Genomic DNA, 19,657 nt, shown 5'->3' with positions numbered 1-19,657 from the left:
GAAAGTCCGTCCAGGATAAAAAAAAGAGGAATTGAGACCCTTGTGCTCACTTGGTTAGTGCACAAAATTTACTATTCTGTGTCTAGGGCACGGTGTTTGTGTTACAGTGTGTGTCTTGTGGCACAGAAGTTCCCGGGTGCAGATGTTTGTGTCTGACCAATTAAAAGCAACTTGCTGTTTTCCGTATTTCCCCCTCATAAACTGATTAAGGCAAATTGCAGATACGTTATCAAGAAAATAAACAAACACTGAGCGCTTAATTTAACTTCCTCCACAGCATTCAGTTGGCCTATTAATACTGATTTTAACGGGCCCAAAGAACAGCCCATGGCGGGAAGTTAGGGCTTTTATCGCTTTTCCAAACCTCACTGACATTGTTATAATAGGCCTGGGGCTGTTACTGATCGGGGAGTGGTAGAGAGCTGTGATCTGCTGTGCTGTCTGTGAAGGGATTAATCAAATCTCTTCTCTCAAGGTGTGCTCCTCACTCCAGAAAGGTATGAGAACTTCAGGTGAAGCAAGCTGAGTGTTCAAATTTCACAATAAAATCCAACAGGTGGCTTCTGTATGGGGAGTCCGTACCAGAAATAAGGAGTACAAGAACTTTCTTCAGCTTATAGACAACACTTGGAGGAGCCGTATAGCCATTCTGAAAAAGGGGTTTGTACACCCTGTGTCAACTGGCTGGCTTTGCTGGGCCGGGGCTACCTGCTTCGTGCATCCATAAATACCTGCTTAAACACACTGGGACTAAAAGGTCTTCCAGAACTGCATTCCTTAGCCTTTGAGGTGAGTGGAAGTCATGCGTGTGCCTTCCTTCACCCCTGGATGTTTTCGTGGCTTGTGCAAGATCTCCCTCTGCCTAGCTGTTGCATCTGCTTGGTAATACAAAGCACATCCCTGGATACCCTTAGGGGTAAAACCAGTCTGCACAATATTTAAATATGAGAAAACGAGCAGTAAGGTGAATGTCCTGAAATAAAACACATTGCACATGTACAAACACGTACACAATCTTTACCAAGAACAGTTACAACCTGTTGTGCCTTGTGGAACGTGAGCCTAGTGGCTTGTGCACAGTATGTAGAGTCAGAACTTTGGAAATTATTATTTCATTTTAGAGCTCAAATACATTGTAGAGTATAATAAAATCGTTTAAAAAAGCAAACCAAACAAACCCAAATTAAGAAAACACAACCCCCAGATCCCCCCAAAATATGATTCTGAGATGTAATAGTTAACCAAAATGTGACAGGCCAATTGCCTTCCCCCCCCCCCCCCCCCCCCACCATTTTAGGATGTTCTAGTTTTTAAATATTTGATGGAAAAACTAAAACAGAAGTTTTGAAAAGGAAGAGATGGCTGGCATATAGGACAATCTCAAGCAGTGACAGTTGCATTGAAGAAAAGGCAGAAGTCTGCAAGTGGAGGGCTGCCTGGCTGGCTGGTGGGGAGAACAAAGAAGGGAAGGTAATAGGGGTGAAACCCTTGAGGTAAGCTTGCAGAGCTTGAACGTGATGCAGAAGGTAGAAGGAAGTCGGTCTGGTTAAGCTTGAAATGGAGCACTGGGAGAAGGAAAAACGCAAGGGATGGTGAAATTGTGGTTTCTCTCATTTCCAAGCTGCTGCGATGACATATTTCTTAAGAGATGAAAGAAAGAAAATCCGACACCTGGGTGTTGCTGTGGCGTCAACAGGAATGCTTCTTGGTGTGCACATTGCGTACTTACCGTGCTTTTTCCTCACGAAAAATGTATTGTTGTTGCTGTCGCAAAAAAATCCACAACCCCTTTCAAAAATAATTAGCTCAGGTTAGGGAGGAAAACAGGCGCACGTGTTCTAATGGTGACCGAGTAGGTAGGGCAGGGTAAAGAGGCTTGCAGTTTAATCCTGTGGGATTACAGCCTGGTCCATCTCCCTCTGTCCCCGTCTCCTGTCAGATATCCTATAGACTGAGGATGCAGTCACGTGATTGTTACTGCTTCCTCCCCATGACATCACTGCTTTTGCAGCCATACCACCCAAGAAAGGATGCTATTAAAATCTTTGGGACTGGGCTAAATGATGTTGCATTGCAGGTAAGCAGCATAATTCTTTGAAAAATTGATTTCCCAATTGCTCGAGTGCTGCCATCCTAGAGCTCCAGCTCTGTTGGGCAGAGTTTCAGCTGAAAATAAAGCGGCACAGTTTCTCTGCAAGCAGAGGGGTTGCAGGTGCAGAGGCTGCCTGCTGGCTCTGTGCTGATCTCCCGGCTGACATCTCCGTTAGAAATGCTGCCAGATGGAGCTTTAAAGCTGAAGAAGGCCCTTTGTCCCTGTATTTTGCTATGGCTCCTTCGGGTGTCTGCTGAATTCTGTATTTACGTGAGCAGCCATCATCATCCAGTCATGCAGAGAGAGAAAGCAGCAATAGTGTTTCGCTTGCATTCCCTGTTTTGTTTTGTTGTTGGTTTTTTGGTGGTTTATTTTTTCCTGGATGCCTAAAGGAAGTTATTGTACAGACAGATGTGTCTAAGCTTATAAAGGAATGAGGATTAACTTGCTTAGGGGGTTATAGATGTATTTGGGGAAAGAGGCTTTTCCTTTACTGTTAATTTTTGCTGATGTGGTTTCAGAGTACTTAGTCCGGCAGGTTTCCTGCATAATTTGCTGTAGTGTAAGGTAGGTTTTGCTTGTCATCTAACAGAAGCGTGAAAAATTATTTTCCAGGAGGAACATGCAAGATGACAAGCAGGTTTTTACTTCTTACACAAAATGCTAATCACCAAAAGGCATAAAAATCCATGCTAAACTGGTTTTTTTGACTGTTGGTATTTACATAAGCAAAGTCCAGAGTCTGCTTTCTTTTCCTGGTGTGGGTGTTTAACTACGCACTCTATACAAATATATGAAGACATGTATTTGTGGAGAAAAAACGGTGACTTTTCTGTGGTTTCTTTTTCTCTTCTGTATTGCTTTTTAAATGTATATTAGGTTTTAAAAAATATTTTACTACTTTTAAAAATTATTCTAATATAAATGCTAGAATGCAAGAAGATGCATTAGTTTTTGAGCTTATGCTAGTCAGAAAAATGAAATGACACCTTTTCTTTAAGAATTCTGATAAATAATTCTGTGCCTTTGCCAGAGAATGGAGGATGACTCAGCCGCAGCTTCACCAGGCAGAAAGTCAGGTGACTTTTCACTCCCAGCCTGCAGGAAGTTTTCTTATTCTTGAAAATCCTGTTCTTTGTTCAAATGAATTTTTCCCACTATTGGAAAAATCTGAAAATCTGGCAGGCGTAGGGTCTCTGTGTGCTCACCCATACACTCATGGGGGAGACTGGATCTCCTGTGCTGAAGGAAGCTGTACATCCCGGTGAGAGATAAGGTCTGGTTTCTAGTGATCAGGTATGCAGTCGTGTCAGGATCAGAAAATGAAGGGGAGGGAAGGATATGATGAATTATTGAAGTAAGAAAGGACAATGGTTCTTCATAACTGATTATTATAGTTAAAAAAAAAATATTTTTCTCCAACAGAACCTCTGGGTTTTTTTCCAAGACTGACATGAGGTGGCAGGGGTTTGCATCCCGACAGCACCCATGCTGGGTTTGTTCTCCTGACTCCCTCTGAAGTCAAGGCTGAGTCAGTTCTCTCCAGCACTGGTCCCGGTGATCAAGCTGTGCTCTTGCTCACCAGGTGTGATGAGGCTTGGCTCTTCGCCTATGTGAAGTGCACAGCAGGGCTGCCACACATGGGTTATAAAAATGCAATGGGTTCTCCCCCCCCCGGGGCATATTTAAATACCCTATGGAAATATGTGCGGGGTGGTGGTTCTCCTGGTCTCCTAGTCTGAGTCAGGCATCTGTTGTGCAACAAAAGACAAGGTGCCGGCGTTAAAATTTATGCTGGGGCAACTCAGAGATGAAGGATTTAGTCCTCTAGCAGTTGTTTAGTATAAAATGGGTGACCCTGGAAACATCCCTAGCTGGAGGGCTCTCTGCCCAGAAGCACCGTGGTGCCGTGCCCTGGCTCACCCATGCCCACGGGTGCTGAGTGCCTGTGCGGGCTGGGGGCTGCCTTGTAAAGGTAGTACCTTGTCAAAGGTAGTGGCTGGTGGCTTTTAAACAATGACTAGACGAGGAGGGAGGAGATGGTGTTGGAGGGGAATGTTTGCGTGGGGTTGGGTCCTTACCATCTACCTGGAGCAAACAGGCTCTCCAGAATGCCATAACCTCCTGGATCTGGGAACTGCTTCATCATGAAGTTGTCTGTTGGCCTGGAGAGGATAGTGAGCGGGATCCCGACTGCAGCCCAGGGCTTGTGCAGGGGGAAGGGGGAGGCTCCCACCCCCTGGCTCACCTGTGGTTCAGGGCACTCTCGCGTGTGTTGGTGGTCGGTGCTGTGTCGCGTGAGCCTCTCTTAGGTCTGAGCTGCTCTCGGCTTGGCATGGTGCGCAACCTTCAAACAGTGACATAGTGCGCATAGGTACCAGTCCTTTTCCAGTTTGCTTTTGCTATCAGGCTGCAGCTTGCAGGGTGCTCGAAGAGTGTGTGTGTGTGTTGGGTTTTTCCCATCTAATGAAATGGGATCAGGCTGTAGGTCAGGAGCCGAATTCATTTGTGTGCCTGTGCATACATACACACCAGGTATTCCGATGTCTTCATCTCTAGCCCGGCAGAACAGAAAAAAATCACATACAATCATTAATGCCCAAAGAGGAACGCTGGCAGCGTTCTGTAGGCTTCTATTTCTAAACCACTTTTGACGTGTTGCTCTCAAACATCACCCCAAGGAAAAGTTTTCCCTGTCTTGTGGGTGGGGGAGCTTCCTTTTGGCGGTGCGAAGTACCTTGTCTGTAACTGTGCAGCCCATCGGCATCAAGCAGGAAAATGTTACCCTCTCTGTGTGAAAGTGACTCACTGCCTCGACTCAAATCATGAGAAGTGACGTGGTAGAACAGATTAATGGCTTTTCTACTACAGGTTTATCAGCTTTATTTCAAGCTGAAGGCTTAAAAAGGTTTTCAGTGAGGTGTGTTTAATGCCATTGAACACCCCATTTATGGGGAGAGCTTTTTAGGAGTGACTATATACTAGGGCATTTCCCTTCTGACAGTGAAACTCTGTTCTCTCTGAATGTATTTGCCTTTTTTGCAGTCCAAGAACTGTTCCGCTCCCCTGCCCCCCCTTAATCCCATCATTTTCTGAGGGAGGAGACAGAGCAGCACTGAAAAACCAAACCTGGTGCTGCAAAGCTCAGCTGTGTGGCATGAGGAGGAAAACTGCATAGGAATCCTGACCCTTCAGCCCTGGCTTGGAGCTCTCTGGCAGTAAAAATAGCTGCTCCAGGAGGGAAATTACCCCTCTTTTTTGTGAAGAAGGGGACGGACTAGAGGGAAATCAAGAACAGAAACTATATATGTTGCTACACTGGTAGCTGGATTTCCAGTCTGTCTGGTCTTTGAAGTTTTGATTTTTACCCCAGATGCTGAAGGCTTTCTGAATTTTATCTAATCAAATCTTGTTTCCTTCAAGAAACAAGGGCATGTGGGATTTATGCAGGCCCATGGGGCTCATCTGCCCAAGCTGATGGACTGTTAGCAGAAGAGCATCCTTTAATAGAGATGTTTCAGCTCTGTTTGAAAAATGCAGATGGATGTTCCAGAGTCAGCAATGCTTCCCTCCTGCTTTTTCCACAGCCCTGACATCTACGCTAACAACTAAATTTATTGGAGGGACCTTTAAGACTCACTGGAACCAGAGACGTGAGTTTAACATTTTCTTATATAGAGCCAAAATTCCACTTGAAGCTCACAGGGAAAGAGCTGGGATTTCCCCCCCTCCTTTCCTTTCTGACATAACTCAGCAGCTGGACTAATTTTGCTCAGACTTTCCAAGAAATCTTGAACAGAGATCAGACACATGATACTTCATACCAAAAGGAATTGGTTTCTAAAGGGAGCGTTGTCCTGGGATGGAGTGGGGTGCAGGACACTGGGGTAAGGTTTTTCCCTTGGAGGAAGAGAAGCGTGGTGACCAGAGGCCTCCCAGAAGGAGAAAAGAAGACAGAGTGTGGCTGTTGCTGAAGGGTTGGAAAGCCCCGATGGTTGGTTATCAGCTCCTGGGGTGCGCTGGTGTGCCCCATCTCCCTCCATGCCTCCCTTCACCTATGCTCCTGGCCAGCCCTGTTACGTCCTCTGCACTCACCCCATAAGCATGTGTGGTGGTTGAGGAGAGGTGGTCAGAAGCTGCGGTTTGGTCTGGAAGAGCCTTTTCTGCCTCAATTTTCCACCATTTATCCCAAATGTTCCCTTGCGCTTTCCCTTTCTCTCCTGGGCACTCTCCCCTGTGATCTGGTGCCCTGTCTTTTTTGAGCTCTGCTGTGGCTTCATAATTTTTTCCATAGAGGTTACTCAGGGTAAAGCTGCACATCAAAGATGCGACTGTGTTTAGCTTGCCCACACTCTCATAGCAGGAAACTCCTTAATATGTGATGGTGGGGCCATGCAGTAGGATGCTGCAATATTTTACAGTAACGTTTCCAATATTGCAGCCTGCCTGTGCTTGTGTGGCAGGAGGCTCAGGGTTTGCAGTGCTATTTACTCGTATACAGAGGCTGTGGAATTAGTCCTTGAATTGCAGGAAAGGCATCTGCCAATTTTAATATCCCATCTTCCCTCTGTATTTTCCCAACTTAATTATTCTCCACTTCTAGTGTGCCGTATTATGTTTCCAAAAAGGCCTGTAACTGGGTTCAGTGTTTTCCAGGACCCTGAACCTTGCTCTGATCCAAAGCCATTGTAATATTTATTTTTTTTAAATACCGTTGTTAAAACAGAAGGTCAATAAATCAATCGGCTTGTTCAGTCTGAGGCTTCTAAGGTGAATAGTCTTAAATTGCTCATGGGTATTTTCTGACCTGCAGAAAACCACCTGTTTAACTTGCCAATGAGTCAGCCTGCTTGCTTTTGCTGAAGACATCTTCCTTGCTACCCAACAGCATCTTAATTCTTGTTTAGAAGAATGTTTCATAACCATTTCCCTGCCTCCTATATCCTGTAGGGTGTGATGTCACATCGCTGTTTCTAGACTGTCTTCTCCTACGTGGCAGGCAGTGGAAGGGGAATTACACACAAACACAACACCCCCCCTTGGCCTTCCTGGCTCCAGACTAAACAGACCTCATTCTCCAACCCCTCCCCAAAAGACATACACCCCTAATCATATCCCTGTACTTTCCATTCATGTCTTTCAAGGTGTCTCTTAACAATCTTGCTTGCTGACTTCCTCAGCTACCAGGCCCCATTTTCTCTGGCCAGGTAGTTCTTAAGACCTGTGGTGTAACTGTGCCCAGCTCTAGGAACTTTCTCTCTCAGCCTCATCCTTTTAGGACTCCTTCTCAACGCTGACCTCTTCAGCTCACGCTGCAAGCAGCGCTGGCCTCCCAACTGCCTGGATTCGAGGCCTGTGTGGAGGATGCTCTGCGTCCATCTCTGTGGCTGTGTCTAAATCCCTTGGGACTGAGGGGTGGGTGGATGCTGGCAAAGAACCCAGCTCTCAAGGTGAGGTGCCTTTGCTCGACAGATCGCATTGAGCAGGTGACAGCCATGAGGCTGGGACACCATGCTTGGCTGTTTTGAAAATATGGTACTAGGAACAGTCAATACAAGTATTAAGGGCACAGCGAGTGGCAAACCATCCGTCAGCGCCAAGGGGGCTTGTGATGATTGCCAGTTAGTAAACCAGTAAGACTGCGTTGTTCATTATTGAGTACTACAGAAAATCCCGTGGATTTTCACAGCCCCCGTGCTCCTTAGTTTGTGCAGTACCTGCCATCATGTCATGCCGTATGAGCAGTGCTAATCTGACCAACCATTCAGATCAGTGGCATGCTCAGCCTGATGGAGTCATAATTGAAATGACCATGAATCACTTCAAAAGCATTGTGTCTGGAGTAGAATCTCCTCGTTTTAGTATTGTACGTATATCATTGTATGTGTATTGGTGCCAGAGCTTAGAAAAGTCCTGAGATGCACTGTCTTCTGCTTTTGTGTGTCAGCTAACTCATGCCACATTTGGAAGATACGGGACAGGTGATACTTTGAACACCCTGGAAAAGTCACTCCAAACTAATGTGAATTAAGGAACTTGCAACTGGCCTTCAGGCTTCTGTTTTCTTCCCCCAGCCTCTTGCCGGGTTCACTTCTTCCTTATGCTACAGCAGAAGAGTCGCTGAAGAGAGGTGTGCTTTGCTGCCTGCACACTGTGATGTTTCACATTGCAACTCCCCCACTACTGTCTTCAAGGAAAGCGGCACACAGATGAAAGCATGTAGGTGAATGTTCATCTGCTAGAAACTTTTGAAGTGTTGAAGTAATTCAGTAACTGTGATCTGTTGAAAGTAACTTGAAACTCGTTGGACTTGCATTAAAAAAATGTACTGCCTGCCTCAGTGCAATGTATCCAATTAAAACAGAAAACAGGATGAGGAGAACATAGCATGGAACTAGCATGTCTAATAGCAATAGGCCAGGGCCAAGACTTTTCCTTTGATGACGGTTCAGCTGGTTGTTTCCCATCAGTATACTTTTCAGCTTCTTTGAAACATGGGATGTTTTGGTCTGTGCTTGCCATGTCAAATACGTTTCAAATCCGACCAGTCAGTCAACATAATACCTAGAATGTCAGTTCATCAATAGAGCTCTTCTGGCTGTGGCTTCTACATTCGCACGTACTGTAATAGTGCTATAAAGCTGAGAGGTTGTCAGCGTTCCCATTGTAAATGTAATTTATCTCTCTTCTATAAAACTTGGCTCCAAGCTGCAGTGTATCGTACAACTGGTCCCAATCACATGATGAGTTTACTCACTGTGAGACCTGCAGAAAACCCATGACCTTAAATATGATAATACTTCTGGTTCTTTAAAAAAAAAAACAAGTGAGTAAATGTAACAGAAGAGACCTGCAGTCCATGCAGTACCTGCTGTGGTTGTTGGTGTGTCCCAGCCTGTCGGGCAGCTCCCTGTGTTTGCACTCTGGCTTCTGTAGGTTGTTTGCACTAATCTCTGCTTTCTTTATGTAGGAGGCTTCAGTGGTTAAATACAAATTATCCGATAGTCATCAAACCTCAGGGGCCAATCTTTTTGGTCTTTTGACCCTTACTTCCAGCTGCTCTCAGACAGCACCTCCAGCATTTGTAGGGCAATGTCTCCTTTCTGCTTCAGAATATTGTGTGCCAAGCGTGGCTAGCTGAGAGATCTGGGACTGAATATCAGCTTGACCTGGCCGAAGGTTTCTGGAAGGTATCTAGGATTATGTGGCAGCCAGGAGAGCCTCTATCAAGAAACACAATTGCCAGTTTAGTGCTGTGGCCTCTCTCAATTTGTGAATTGATCCCTGCTGGGCCTTTGTTCCATCTATAGGACCGCAGTAGTCTGGCATGGGTCTAAATCCAGGGAAATCTGCTAACCAGAACCCTCTGAGCTCAGGAACTATGTAATTCAGTCAGATTTCTTTGTTTCCTCATTCAGTTTTCAGCAAGAACCTGTTTACAATTATTAAAGCAGAGCGTTGACAAAAATGTTCAGTTCTATATATACTAAGCTAGCCAGTAAAAGTGAGAGCTTACTGTTAAATGCTGAAGAAGGCTCTCTACTGTATTTCAGGGTATAAAATAGCAGATGTAATTCAAAGTCAAAAAAGGCAAAGCAATGGGGAGAATGTGCCTAAGAGACCACAGAATGATGGGCTCCAAACTGGCCACTGAGTTTCATGGACCATAGCCTGGAGTCAGCAGACTGCTCAGTGAAAATGTTGGATGTCTGCCCTAGGAAAAGCTGGTGGAATGCCAGGAATTATTAGGAAAAGAATGAGGGACTAAGCAGGAGATGGTTGCCCTTGCACAAATTGTGTTGCATCAGCATCTGGAAAAGTAGTGGAAAGGACAGCAAGGATGTCTAAGACACAGAACAACGAAGGGGGAAAATACGTATGTCAGTTACTCAGAAAGATTCAACAGCTTTCAGTGTATATAAGCTCTGCCAGAGTATCAAAATCTCTTAGGTGCTCAGGTGTTCAAGTGACTGTGACTTGCATTTGTTACTAATTCTGCATGTAATGGTATTGCAGTGTTTTCTTTTGTATTGGTAGTGTTGGACTCATTTGAGGAGATGTGGATGTCTACCTCTGACATCTTTGTAAACAGAAACTAGCACTTCTGGGAAACAATCTCTTTGTAATGTAAATATCTAAAATAGATCTGATAAATTTCATCTGTATAGAGTTTACTGCCTCTCATCAGCAATGAAAGGAGTCTAGTTTTTAGTGGCCAGAGTCTAGTGCAGATTTCTCATGCCGGGTGAGACAACTCGCATCATGAATGCTCATACTTTTGCCATCGTTGGAGTGGATTGCTGCAGTACACGTGGCTAAAATTCATGTTTGGATGAGATTAATTTGCCCTTAACTTGTATGTATTGCATTCAAATACATATAACTGAGTTATATGTGTAAGGGTCCAGTTCTGCCAGTAGAACTGGAAGCATGTTTTCAAGCATCTCCAAGAGGGCAAGTTACCTTCTCCTGAAATAAATTTTAGAGATTATTTCAGATGCTGAAGTAAGGTGACATAAATAAATGCAAAATAAAGAGAAAGAGATACTTGTAGTGCTTAGTGCTAGGACTTAAGATGGGAATGCTGTAGTACTTGGTTCAAAAGTGCTGTAGCTAGGTTTTACTTACTAAAATTGGGGTTTGCATAATCTGGTATCACATCTCTGTTTTCAGATGTGTAGTTAGTACCTGAAGTGAACTGTAAGGCGGATCATCATTCAGCTAGCTGCAATTTCCAGGTATTGGTACGCTACCTAGTTTAAACTTTGTTTGTTTTCTCAGTCTTCCATGTCCCTGCGGTCTCTAGCACATTTTTCTCTCCCTGGACGTGTTGTGTAGCACGTATTTTTGGGGTAGATTCAGGCTGAGATTGTAATTACCCTACATACTTGTGGTCTGGCCTGGTATTATCCATCACAATACTGTCATGTGCTGGGCATTGACAACATACTCAAGAAGCTATTTTTTATGTGATATAACTAGCACGTTGGGTAGTTTTCTTGTAGTATAAGGAAAACTTGCCAATGCTTTCAGCACAAGAGTTCCCAGAAGTTTGTTTATGTAGCAGGGAGGGCTGCCTTATGCAGGCAAGCAGTCTGAACGGCATGTTCTTCACAGGTCCTTCTTCACTGTCTGGGAAGTATAGGGTGAAATAAATGATCTGCAAAATATCACAGCGTTACAAAATAATAGCATGGTCTTATCCTTTCACCTCATTTCAGGTTTCCATTCCGGTTCTTGGTCATGGTATACAAGACACTGAATTCAAGCTCCACTTGCAACTTCAGCCCCCTGGTGTCAGCCACAGCATCCCACCTTCAGACTGTCATTTCCCTTGGTAAATGTAGGAGCGTGCTCTCATCTGGCAAAGTATTGCTAGTTCAATTGGCACTCCTCTTACCTGCTGCTTTTTAAATCTCCTCAATCTTGCAGCAGCTTATTTGTGCTCAGCAGCGCGGTGAGGGACACCTGCTCTGCATTTGGTTTCCTTCTCCAGGCTGCAGCTCCCTTGCTTGATTCTCTTTCAGACAAACATGTCACGGTGCTTGGAGATTACTTGATTTCCGCACTTAAAAAGGCTTCTATAGCATTATAATGGTGACCTGCTGGTTGCCTGCAAGATAATGCTTTTCTCAGCTGCTTGTGCTAAGCACATTGTCTGTGTCGTCCAGAAAGTCCTACCCAGTGGAGTGCAAAGAGCAGACACTGACAAAGCTGAGTATTCACGCTTGTTATATCCTTACAGTCCTCACCGGGGAAAAATATTACATGGAGAGCATTCAAGTAAAACTGTTGAAAATGGAGAGAAGGAGAAAAAAAGGCAGCCAATAAAGGGGGACTGAGCAGAGCAGCAGGGCGCGTGGGCTGTTGTTTAAAAGCTTATCTGCCATATTTTTGCCTGTTCCAATTACAAAACTGGGAGATTTCCTCACAGATTCAAAGATCCAAATTCTTTACTTGTGAAGTCTGTGTTTCCATACCTGATGGAGGAAAGCGGGTAGCAGTTGTTAGTACCGTGCTAGCCTCACCAGTGATCTGCAAAAGTTATCTTGTGTCAGTCAAGACTCTCCTGGGTCAGTTCTATAAACCCCCTGAAGTCTGTGTCTGTCCCCATTTTTTCTTATGTGTTTTCCTATGTTTTTTTTTTTTTTTCTTGTAACGCCCTGTTAGCTGGGGTTTTTTTTTGTTTTTGTTTTTGTTTTTGGCTTGCTATTTCAGGTTACAAACCTCTCTGGAAGACCCCGTTTCCCAGGCACCAATTTTAGGATGGGTGGGATCAATGACTCTTTAGAGCAACACTTTGTTAAGTGATGTAGAAGCACAGGGCTGCTTCCTCCAGCCATCCTGGCCCAGGACCCTCCTGCCCACCTGCTGGAGCCCAGCCCATGGACCCGAGGTCTCTGCCCACGTTGGGGGACACGACTGCCACTTTCTCATGTACAAGTTCAACCACTAGCAAAGCTGACCATGTATCCCAGAGGCACACACACAATTAACAGCTCTTCAATTAGTATGAGTGATGAAGTTTGTTTCTTGTCATGGCCTCCATGTTTGCTTTGTCAAGTCTATGTCTCTGTGTGTTTTGTTCCCAGTTCCCCCACTGTCTCCCGTAGTTTCCCAATTGACAAGATGCCCAATCAGACAACCTCACTGGAACAGACACTCTTATACTACCCTCATCAGTGGGTGTGACTGACCAGGTTTGGTTCCCATTCCCATCTCCCTTATCATCTGCATCAGGTTTGTGTCCCTCTATGTTCTTGTTCAGGCTTCCTCCTTTGCTTATTATCCCTTGTGGCATTGAAAAAGGTCCTTGACCAAATATCTTTAAAGGAAGCAGGCACTCTCCTGCCACACACCTTTGCACACATCTTCCTCTGTCTTTAGAGGCAGCCTAGGTCGTTCTTACCGTTCAGGCACCAAACATTTGGATGGCTGAAGTTAAGTTGGATTAATCCAACCCTGTGTGCTTAAACCACTTCATTTAATAGATTCTCATGCTGTTAAAGGCTTCTCTCACCAGGAATGAGGTCAGCCATTTCTGGAGCTTGTCATATTAGTGACTACTTTGGGACCTGACCTTTAAAGGAGATAACAGTCATTTTTCCACCTAGCCAGATGTTGCTAAACTCTCTGTGGGAAAGAGAGGTACGGTCGTTATGAATTAAATTCTTCATGCTTTGCTTATGTGGATTGCATGAAGGAGATATTGTTTCCAGGACCTCAGAGCAATGGGCATGGATGTGACTCTGCTCTTGTATCTGTAGTTTGTAAACCCAGAAACCATGTCCCCCAAAACTTCTGGGCTGAAAATGTCCACTTAGCCTGTGTGCCATACTCTAGAGTGTGTATTATTTCACAGCCTAGTTTGATCTCCTCTTTAACTATCAAATGCCTCTGGTAACTGCTTGTTTTAGTTTGGGGATAGGCATCTTCATATTTCCTCTTGCGCTTTAGCAGGACATGTGATGTCGGTTTGTCCCCCTGCTTTCTTACAAGCAGATTTGGAAAGTTTGTATATGGGACAGAGGGTGACCACTGAACTTCTCCCAAGAATAGTTCTGCTCCTAGCCTTGAGAAACAAACCTAAGGAAGATACTGCATTTCTAGACCTCATGCAAAGCAGACATACCGTGATCTTGAGCTTTGCCTTCTGAACAGTGGAAGGAAAGCGAAGCAATGCAGGGAGCTTTGAGCATGCAAAACCAGACAACGCTACAGAGATATGACTGATGGTGTCATGTAAAATCTGCATTTCCTGATGAACTGTAAATTCTAGTGAGTTATCTTTTGTCTTCTGAGCTGGTGACCTGGCCTACTCCATGGTCTCCCTGCAGGCAGGGCACTTCTGCCATGGGATCAGGATGCATCATTGCAGAAGAAGACCTGAACCATCTTGGGTTTTGCGGCTGTTTTCAAGAAAGCTGGTACTTCTGCACATGGGCACTGTGTTTTTTGTATGTGTGTTTTAGGATTTCCTAAGCTGTTGAAGTAGTATTCAGCAAAATACTTTTTCTAGTGGCAATGCACAGATTTCAGTAAGTCCTCAGCAGGACTGCTGACCCACGCTCTCTTGAGTTTGTGGTTTGTGGAGGTATTTTGGAAAACTTGATTCTGAAATGTCTGGCAAAGCTGCATGAATTTATTGACATACTTATTTTCCCTCTACACACAGACCCTAATATGGTCAATGCAGGAGACATGAATGGTTCTGGCAACCTGATGGATTTTCTGGATGAGCCTTTCCCTGATGTTGGAACTTACGAAGATTTCCACACCATCGACTGGCTACGGGAGAAATCACGTGACACCGACCGCCACAGAAAGGTAAAGGTGTCTGGCCTTGATGCTTCACAGCCCCTGGGTTACAGCCATCCTGGTGGTGAGAGAAACAAGCGGTTTTCTGAAGTTATTGTTTCCTACCTTGTTGTATGACTTGAGGAGGACTTCTAAAAATCTGGACGTGGTTTGTCTTGAGTTTGTAAATATGAAAGGACTTCCAGCAACTTAGTCAGCAGAACATCCCTCAAAAATGATTGGGACTGGGGGCAGTAGAGAAATTGTATACACCTTCTAGGAGGTTAAATATTTTTTGTTTTAAACATTATACACTAAAACTGTATCAGCCTGAATCAGCAACATGTCTATATATATCTGTTTAATTTCAGATTACAAGCAAAAGTAAGGAATCCATATGGGAGTTTATCAAGAGTCTGCTGGATGCCTGGTCAGGATGGGTTGTAATGCTTCTCATAGGACTACTGGCAGGTATGTGTGCGTTAGCGTTACAGTTATGCCTGAAACCATCTCACCTAAGTTTGCTGCAGTACCATCAGCTTCTCTTTTTACTTCATTGCCTCTCCACTGATGTTTCAAGCTAAAAAGACAGCTATGCATCCATGTAGTTATAATTCTTAAGAAAAATACCCTCTTGCAAAGTCTCCTGCTGAGTGCTGACCTAGAAAAAGCGTTATTTGCAAGTAGAGGGATTTTTTATTGCTTTTGGAAATATGCATCTGAGCGCTTTACACTTGATGGGCTACTTTGACTTTCTGAATCTTTGATTCACAGAAGTCAATTTTATTGGTAGGATTTTCTTTCTTGTCTTCACTTTAATTCTGCAAGTAGATATGATGATGAAGGGAAAATGTTGGCTGTAGACATTCAAAGGAGAGCTTTGTAAATTGCTATATTCACTGGGTCATCTTCTTTATATATGCATGAAGGGAAAACAGTTTCAGACTGAGTTTCAGATCTGCTTCCAGGACAGACAGACATTACATATTTAACACCCTGCTCAAACTCAGATGGCAAATCCATTAATTTCCTGAATTGCTCCTGTTTTGTGCTCATTTTAGCACATCTTCCAACTTGGAAAGCTGCACTTGTCTTACCAAGTTGAAACAGCTGCCATTTTTAATGCCTTTTCAGTGATGTCAGGGTGCTCTTGTATCATGCTGCTTGGTAAAAGCGTGATGTGAAGTTTCACAGTTTCCAAGTGGTATGAATTTCCTGCTTACCAACCATCAAGTTAATATGTCTATTACAGTTGTTCAGGAGTCTCAGAAGTACTGGAGAAGTTCTTGAGAAAATGTTGCTGAAGTTACATTTTTGGCCAATTATGTTATTTTGTAGAGATACGCTTGTTTCCACAAAAGCTTTGATGGGAGGGCGAGATGGGAAGAGAGTCTGATAGCCTGTGTGTACTACCAGGGCTGCCAAACACTGCCTGAAGGCCAGGGTTTGCCATCTGGGATGGAGAATTCTGTTTGCAAATAAAGTTAGAGCAAGCCCTTCAGGGCTCTAGCAACCTCCCACAAGCAGGTCAGTAATCCCCTCACTCACACAGAGAATGCGGTGCACACTCACACGGTCCCGTTTTAGTAAAAATATCCCAGAATGTTTGTTTTGGTTTCAGTTTGCAATGAAACCTCCTGCTGAAATCCTCAAAGCTGTTGGAAGCCAGAGTTGCTGACCTCTGATAAGCTCTAATGCTGCCAGGTCCAGCTTGGGAACGGAGGTCAGGGGAAGCTGCAGCTGAGATGCGTGACCTTGTGCAACCTTTTCAGTGACAAGGGTGAAGAGCAACGTGGTTTACCTCAAAGAGTCTAATCAAATTTGCCTCTTTTTAAATTGGAACAGGGACTTGTGAATCACGTGCTTGTGATCTGGGCTGAGCCCTGTAGATGTTTTCTGCCTGCGATCGAAATGACACGTGGTCTGTGCCTTCAGTGTTTCTGGGAGAGGGAAAAGATGGAGAGGCACCATCTCCCCCTCAGTGAGGGGTCAACATCCCTTTGATGAGTTGGGGGGGTTATTGATGAGTGGATGAGCTTTCTTAACCAGGTCTGGGAAGAAAGGAGGTGAAGTTGATGGTGCAATCAAGAGGCACTTTGCGTCGTTTCCCTCTCTGCTTGAAATATTGCCTGCTCATGGCCAACAACAAGCTGATGTGGCCAAAAGGAGCAATCTTTGCCCTCCAGTGTCCCTGTCATTGGGCCCTGTTGCCTTGTGCATGTGTAGCTGTGTAGGAAAGTGAATCTGAGAACTGACTTGGTGGAAAAAATGGGTTTTGGCCAGATTAATTTTGAGCTGATCATTGTTCTCAGCAGGGCTGGTCACCACAGAGCCACAAGCAATCAAAATATTGCTGATGGGAAGGAGCTGATGGGGGGAAGGAGAAGACTGTCCCATTTGGCAGTATGATTTGTCATTTTTGGAGTGTTGTCAAACCTGCATCCTTCGTTAGTCCCAGAAAAGCGTAGGTGGGAAAGGGACCCCTGGAGGAGGTCTGCTCTGGCTTCTTGCACACAGCAGGGTCAGCTTCAGAGTTAGAGCTGTATGCCTTGAGTAACATCAAAGTATATTAAGAATGTAGCAGCAACCATTTGGGATCAGACCAAAAATTCACAAGTGCACACATAAATTAGCCTGAGTGGAGCCCCTTGCTGCCACCACAGTCCACCACAGCTGGTTCCCAGGCTGCTTCAGAGATGTGTACCCACAGGACCTCCAACCCTCTCAGGTGCTATATGGAAGGAGAAGATGGTGTATGATACTGTCAAGTGGCTGGAGTAGAACTAAGTAGCTTCTGGAAATGGGTTCTTGGGAGCCATATCCTGCTCACTTTGGGAAGGGGGCAGGAAAGGGAACACCCACAAGTGCTGTTAGATGTGGAGATCAGGTGAAAACTGCTGGTACAATGTTCCAGAAAAGATACTGAGCACTGCCGGGGCCTGTCTCGGTCAGAAAGTTTGCACAGTTTCTGGAGAAATATAAAGCAATCTATGGGGAAATGAGCCTAAAAATGTTTAGGTATGGGTGCTGAATTTTTAGGAACTTATTTTTAAGGAATTCTGAGTTTTTACTGTTCCATCTTGCCTGCAGACCAGGGGCCACCCCTCAGTCTAACCATTATTACTAGCCAACTGAAAGTATATGCTATTTATAGAACAGCAGAAGAGTCTGTGTTTTGTAAAGCTATGTGACAAAAAGTGCTATCATAGTAAAGCTGAAAAGCTCTGGTACTGGAGCTGGATGTGCAAAAATCCCCTTTGCAGTTCAGTGCCGAGCCACTTGGGTGATGCTGTTTTCTGGCACAGGTGCATCAGGAAAACTGTTTTCAAAGAAATTTTTTAGCATTCTCATTAGGGCATTGTAAAACATGAGTATTAGCTATCACTATCCAAAGGAAAAGGAGACATGTAAAAGTCGAATATCTAAACTGAAATTCAGCATTCCCTGGCTTTGGAGTGTTTCATTATTTTTCATTCTGGGCAGGAGGTTACATAGAAAGGGAACAAGTTCAGTTCCTTTGATGGGAGAAGTAAGGAGATAAACTTATGCTCTGTTACAGTCTAGACAGCCATGGTAAGCACAAGAAATTAAAGACTTGACTTTCTGAGATGCTGAATAGTCTGCAACTTCCATTAATTTCACTTGAAGTTGAAAAGATTCAGAACTTGGAAAACTTCTAACCCTGCTCATGTGTCTTGTGAAGCATTCACTGTTGCACTATTATCCTGCAAGTGTTGATCTTGCCCTCTCATGATTTTCTTCTGTGTGAAGTAAGTGTAGTAAATTGCATGTAGCATTTTCCTCCTTATGTGGGTCCCAAAGCGTTTGGAGAAAGGGATTAGATCAGCTGCATAATTAAGCACATTTTCCTACAGGTACTGGGGTGCATGTGAGCTTGTTATATTAGAGAACTGCATGTTTGTTCCTCACTCTCTTTAACTGTATCGGGGAAAACCGTTCAAAAGCCTGCCTTCCTTTGCACCTTCTGCTAGGCAGCATTAATACTCAATTGCCTGGTTAAGTGTGATGTGAGCTTTAAAGATTGGGGTAATTATTGAGGTCCATCAAGTGATGTAAGAGGCACAGCATTTGGTGCTTGTGTCCAAGGGATGAGAATTCTTCGTATGGTTTCTTAAACTTTCAGAAAATTGGAGAATTTAGAGTTTACTGCAAAACTCAGTAAGCTACACATGCTGACGTTACTAGTAGTACAGTGATATATGATCATCTGAATATGGTTCATTGTTTCAATAGAAACTTGGGAAAATGGAATAGGCTAAGCAAGAGAAAGGCAAGGTCTTCATGATAGAAAATAATTGGAACAGACGTCATTACTCCCTTCTGCAGCCCTTCTTTTTGTGATCTTGTCTAGTATATCTGTATAGTTCTTCAGGTTATTCCTATACAACAAAAATTCTTCACTGCTACTCTAGTCACATTGCTTGTCAGTGTGGGGATGAGTATCCTTCTTGAAGGGGTGAGAAGATATATTTATGTGTAAGGCTGTGTGAACACTGGTGGTTCTTTCCTGTTCTATGGAATAAAAAACAGGTTACACGTGCCTGAATCATTTGAAATGAGCTTTTTTTTCTCTTTCACAGAAATCAAAAGCAGAAAACTTTAGGTCAAGGTCGAATAAACGGGCTCTTGAAGCCACCTGTGGGCCCCAGCTGCTAGTGGGAAGGGGACCAGTCCCCACCCCTGCTACATGTAATTGCGTTCTTAGCAGGAGCCACAAAGCTAAAAGTTTTGGGAACATAAACCCAAACTATTTTGCATTTTCCAAAGCCTTTTTGTCCCCAGTGTGTTAATTCTTCTGAAATGCACTGATAAATTCGGTTTAAATCCATTACTGGTTTCCTGAAATTCTATTAATTATTACTCGTAAAAATAATGTTGACTTCTCCTTTCCACTGTGTACGAGAGGGGTTTGGAAAACACTAAAGTGACTCTTTAATGCTTTCCAGAAAGGATGGAGACGGGGACCGACCGCAGCCCTGCCGTGCTGTGCTGTGGCTGCTCCCAGCCTCCCCCTCCCAGCCGGCACCTGCTCTGGGGGTGCTGCTGCTGGGCAGGCTGTTACTGCTGCCAGGCAAATGCCCTCGAAAAGCAGGATTTTCTTTTTTTGTGCCTGGCCACAGCCAGTTTACCTGTGTCTGTGTTCGGTGGCCACCGGGTGTCACTGTAGCTCTGTGTATTTACTGGAGAAAAATTGAAGTAAGGGTAGGTTTGGTACAGAAAGGATTTGAAGGATAATTTTCTGCTGCA

General features: G+C 44.3%; 1 protein-coding gene across 6 annotated transcripts in view; it reads left to right on the top strand.

Annotated features, from left to right (window-relative positions):
- The first annotated feature begins 1,266 nt into the window (after positions 1-1,266).
- Positions 1,267-19,657, top strand: part of CLCN4 (chloride voltage-gated channel 4) — a 46,448-nt gene continuing 28,057 nt past the window's right edge. The window contains exons 1-5 of one of the 6 annotated variants that reach the window (XM_080376918.1): positions 5,799-7,542; positions 8,167-8,311; positions 12,685-12,774; positions 14,268-14,419; positions 14,761-14,860. In XM_080376918.1, the coding sequence (XP_080233044.1) occupies positions 7,516-7,542; positions 8,167-8,311; positions 12,685-12,774; positions 14,268-14,419; positions 14,761-14,860 (514 nt within the window). In that variant the 5' untranslated portion in view covers positions 5,799-7,515. The other 5 variants (XM_080376920.1, XM_080376922.1, XM_080376923.1 and 2 more) reach the window with 5 other exon arrangements.

The sequence above is a fragment of the Falco punctatus genome, assembly GCF_963210335.1.
Source record: "Falco punctatus genome assembly, chromosome: 2".
Classification (NCBI taxonomy): Eukaryota; Metazoa; Chordata; class Aves; order Falconiformes; family Falconidae; genus Falco; species Falco punctatus.
This window is presented reverse-complemented; position numbering and strand designations above follow the sequence as displayed.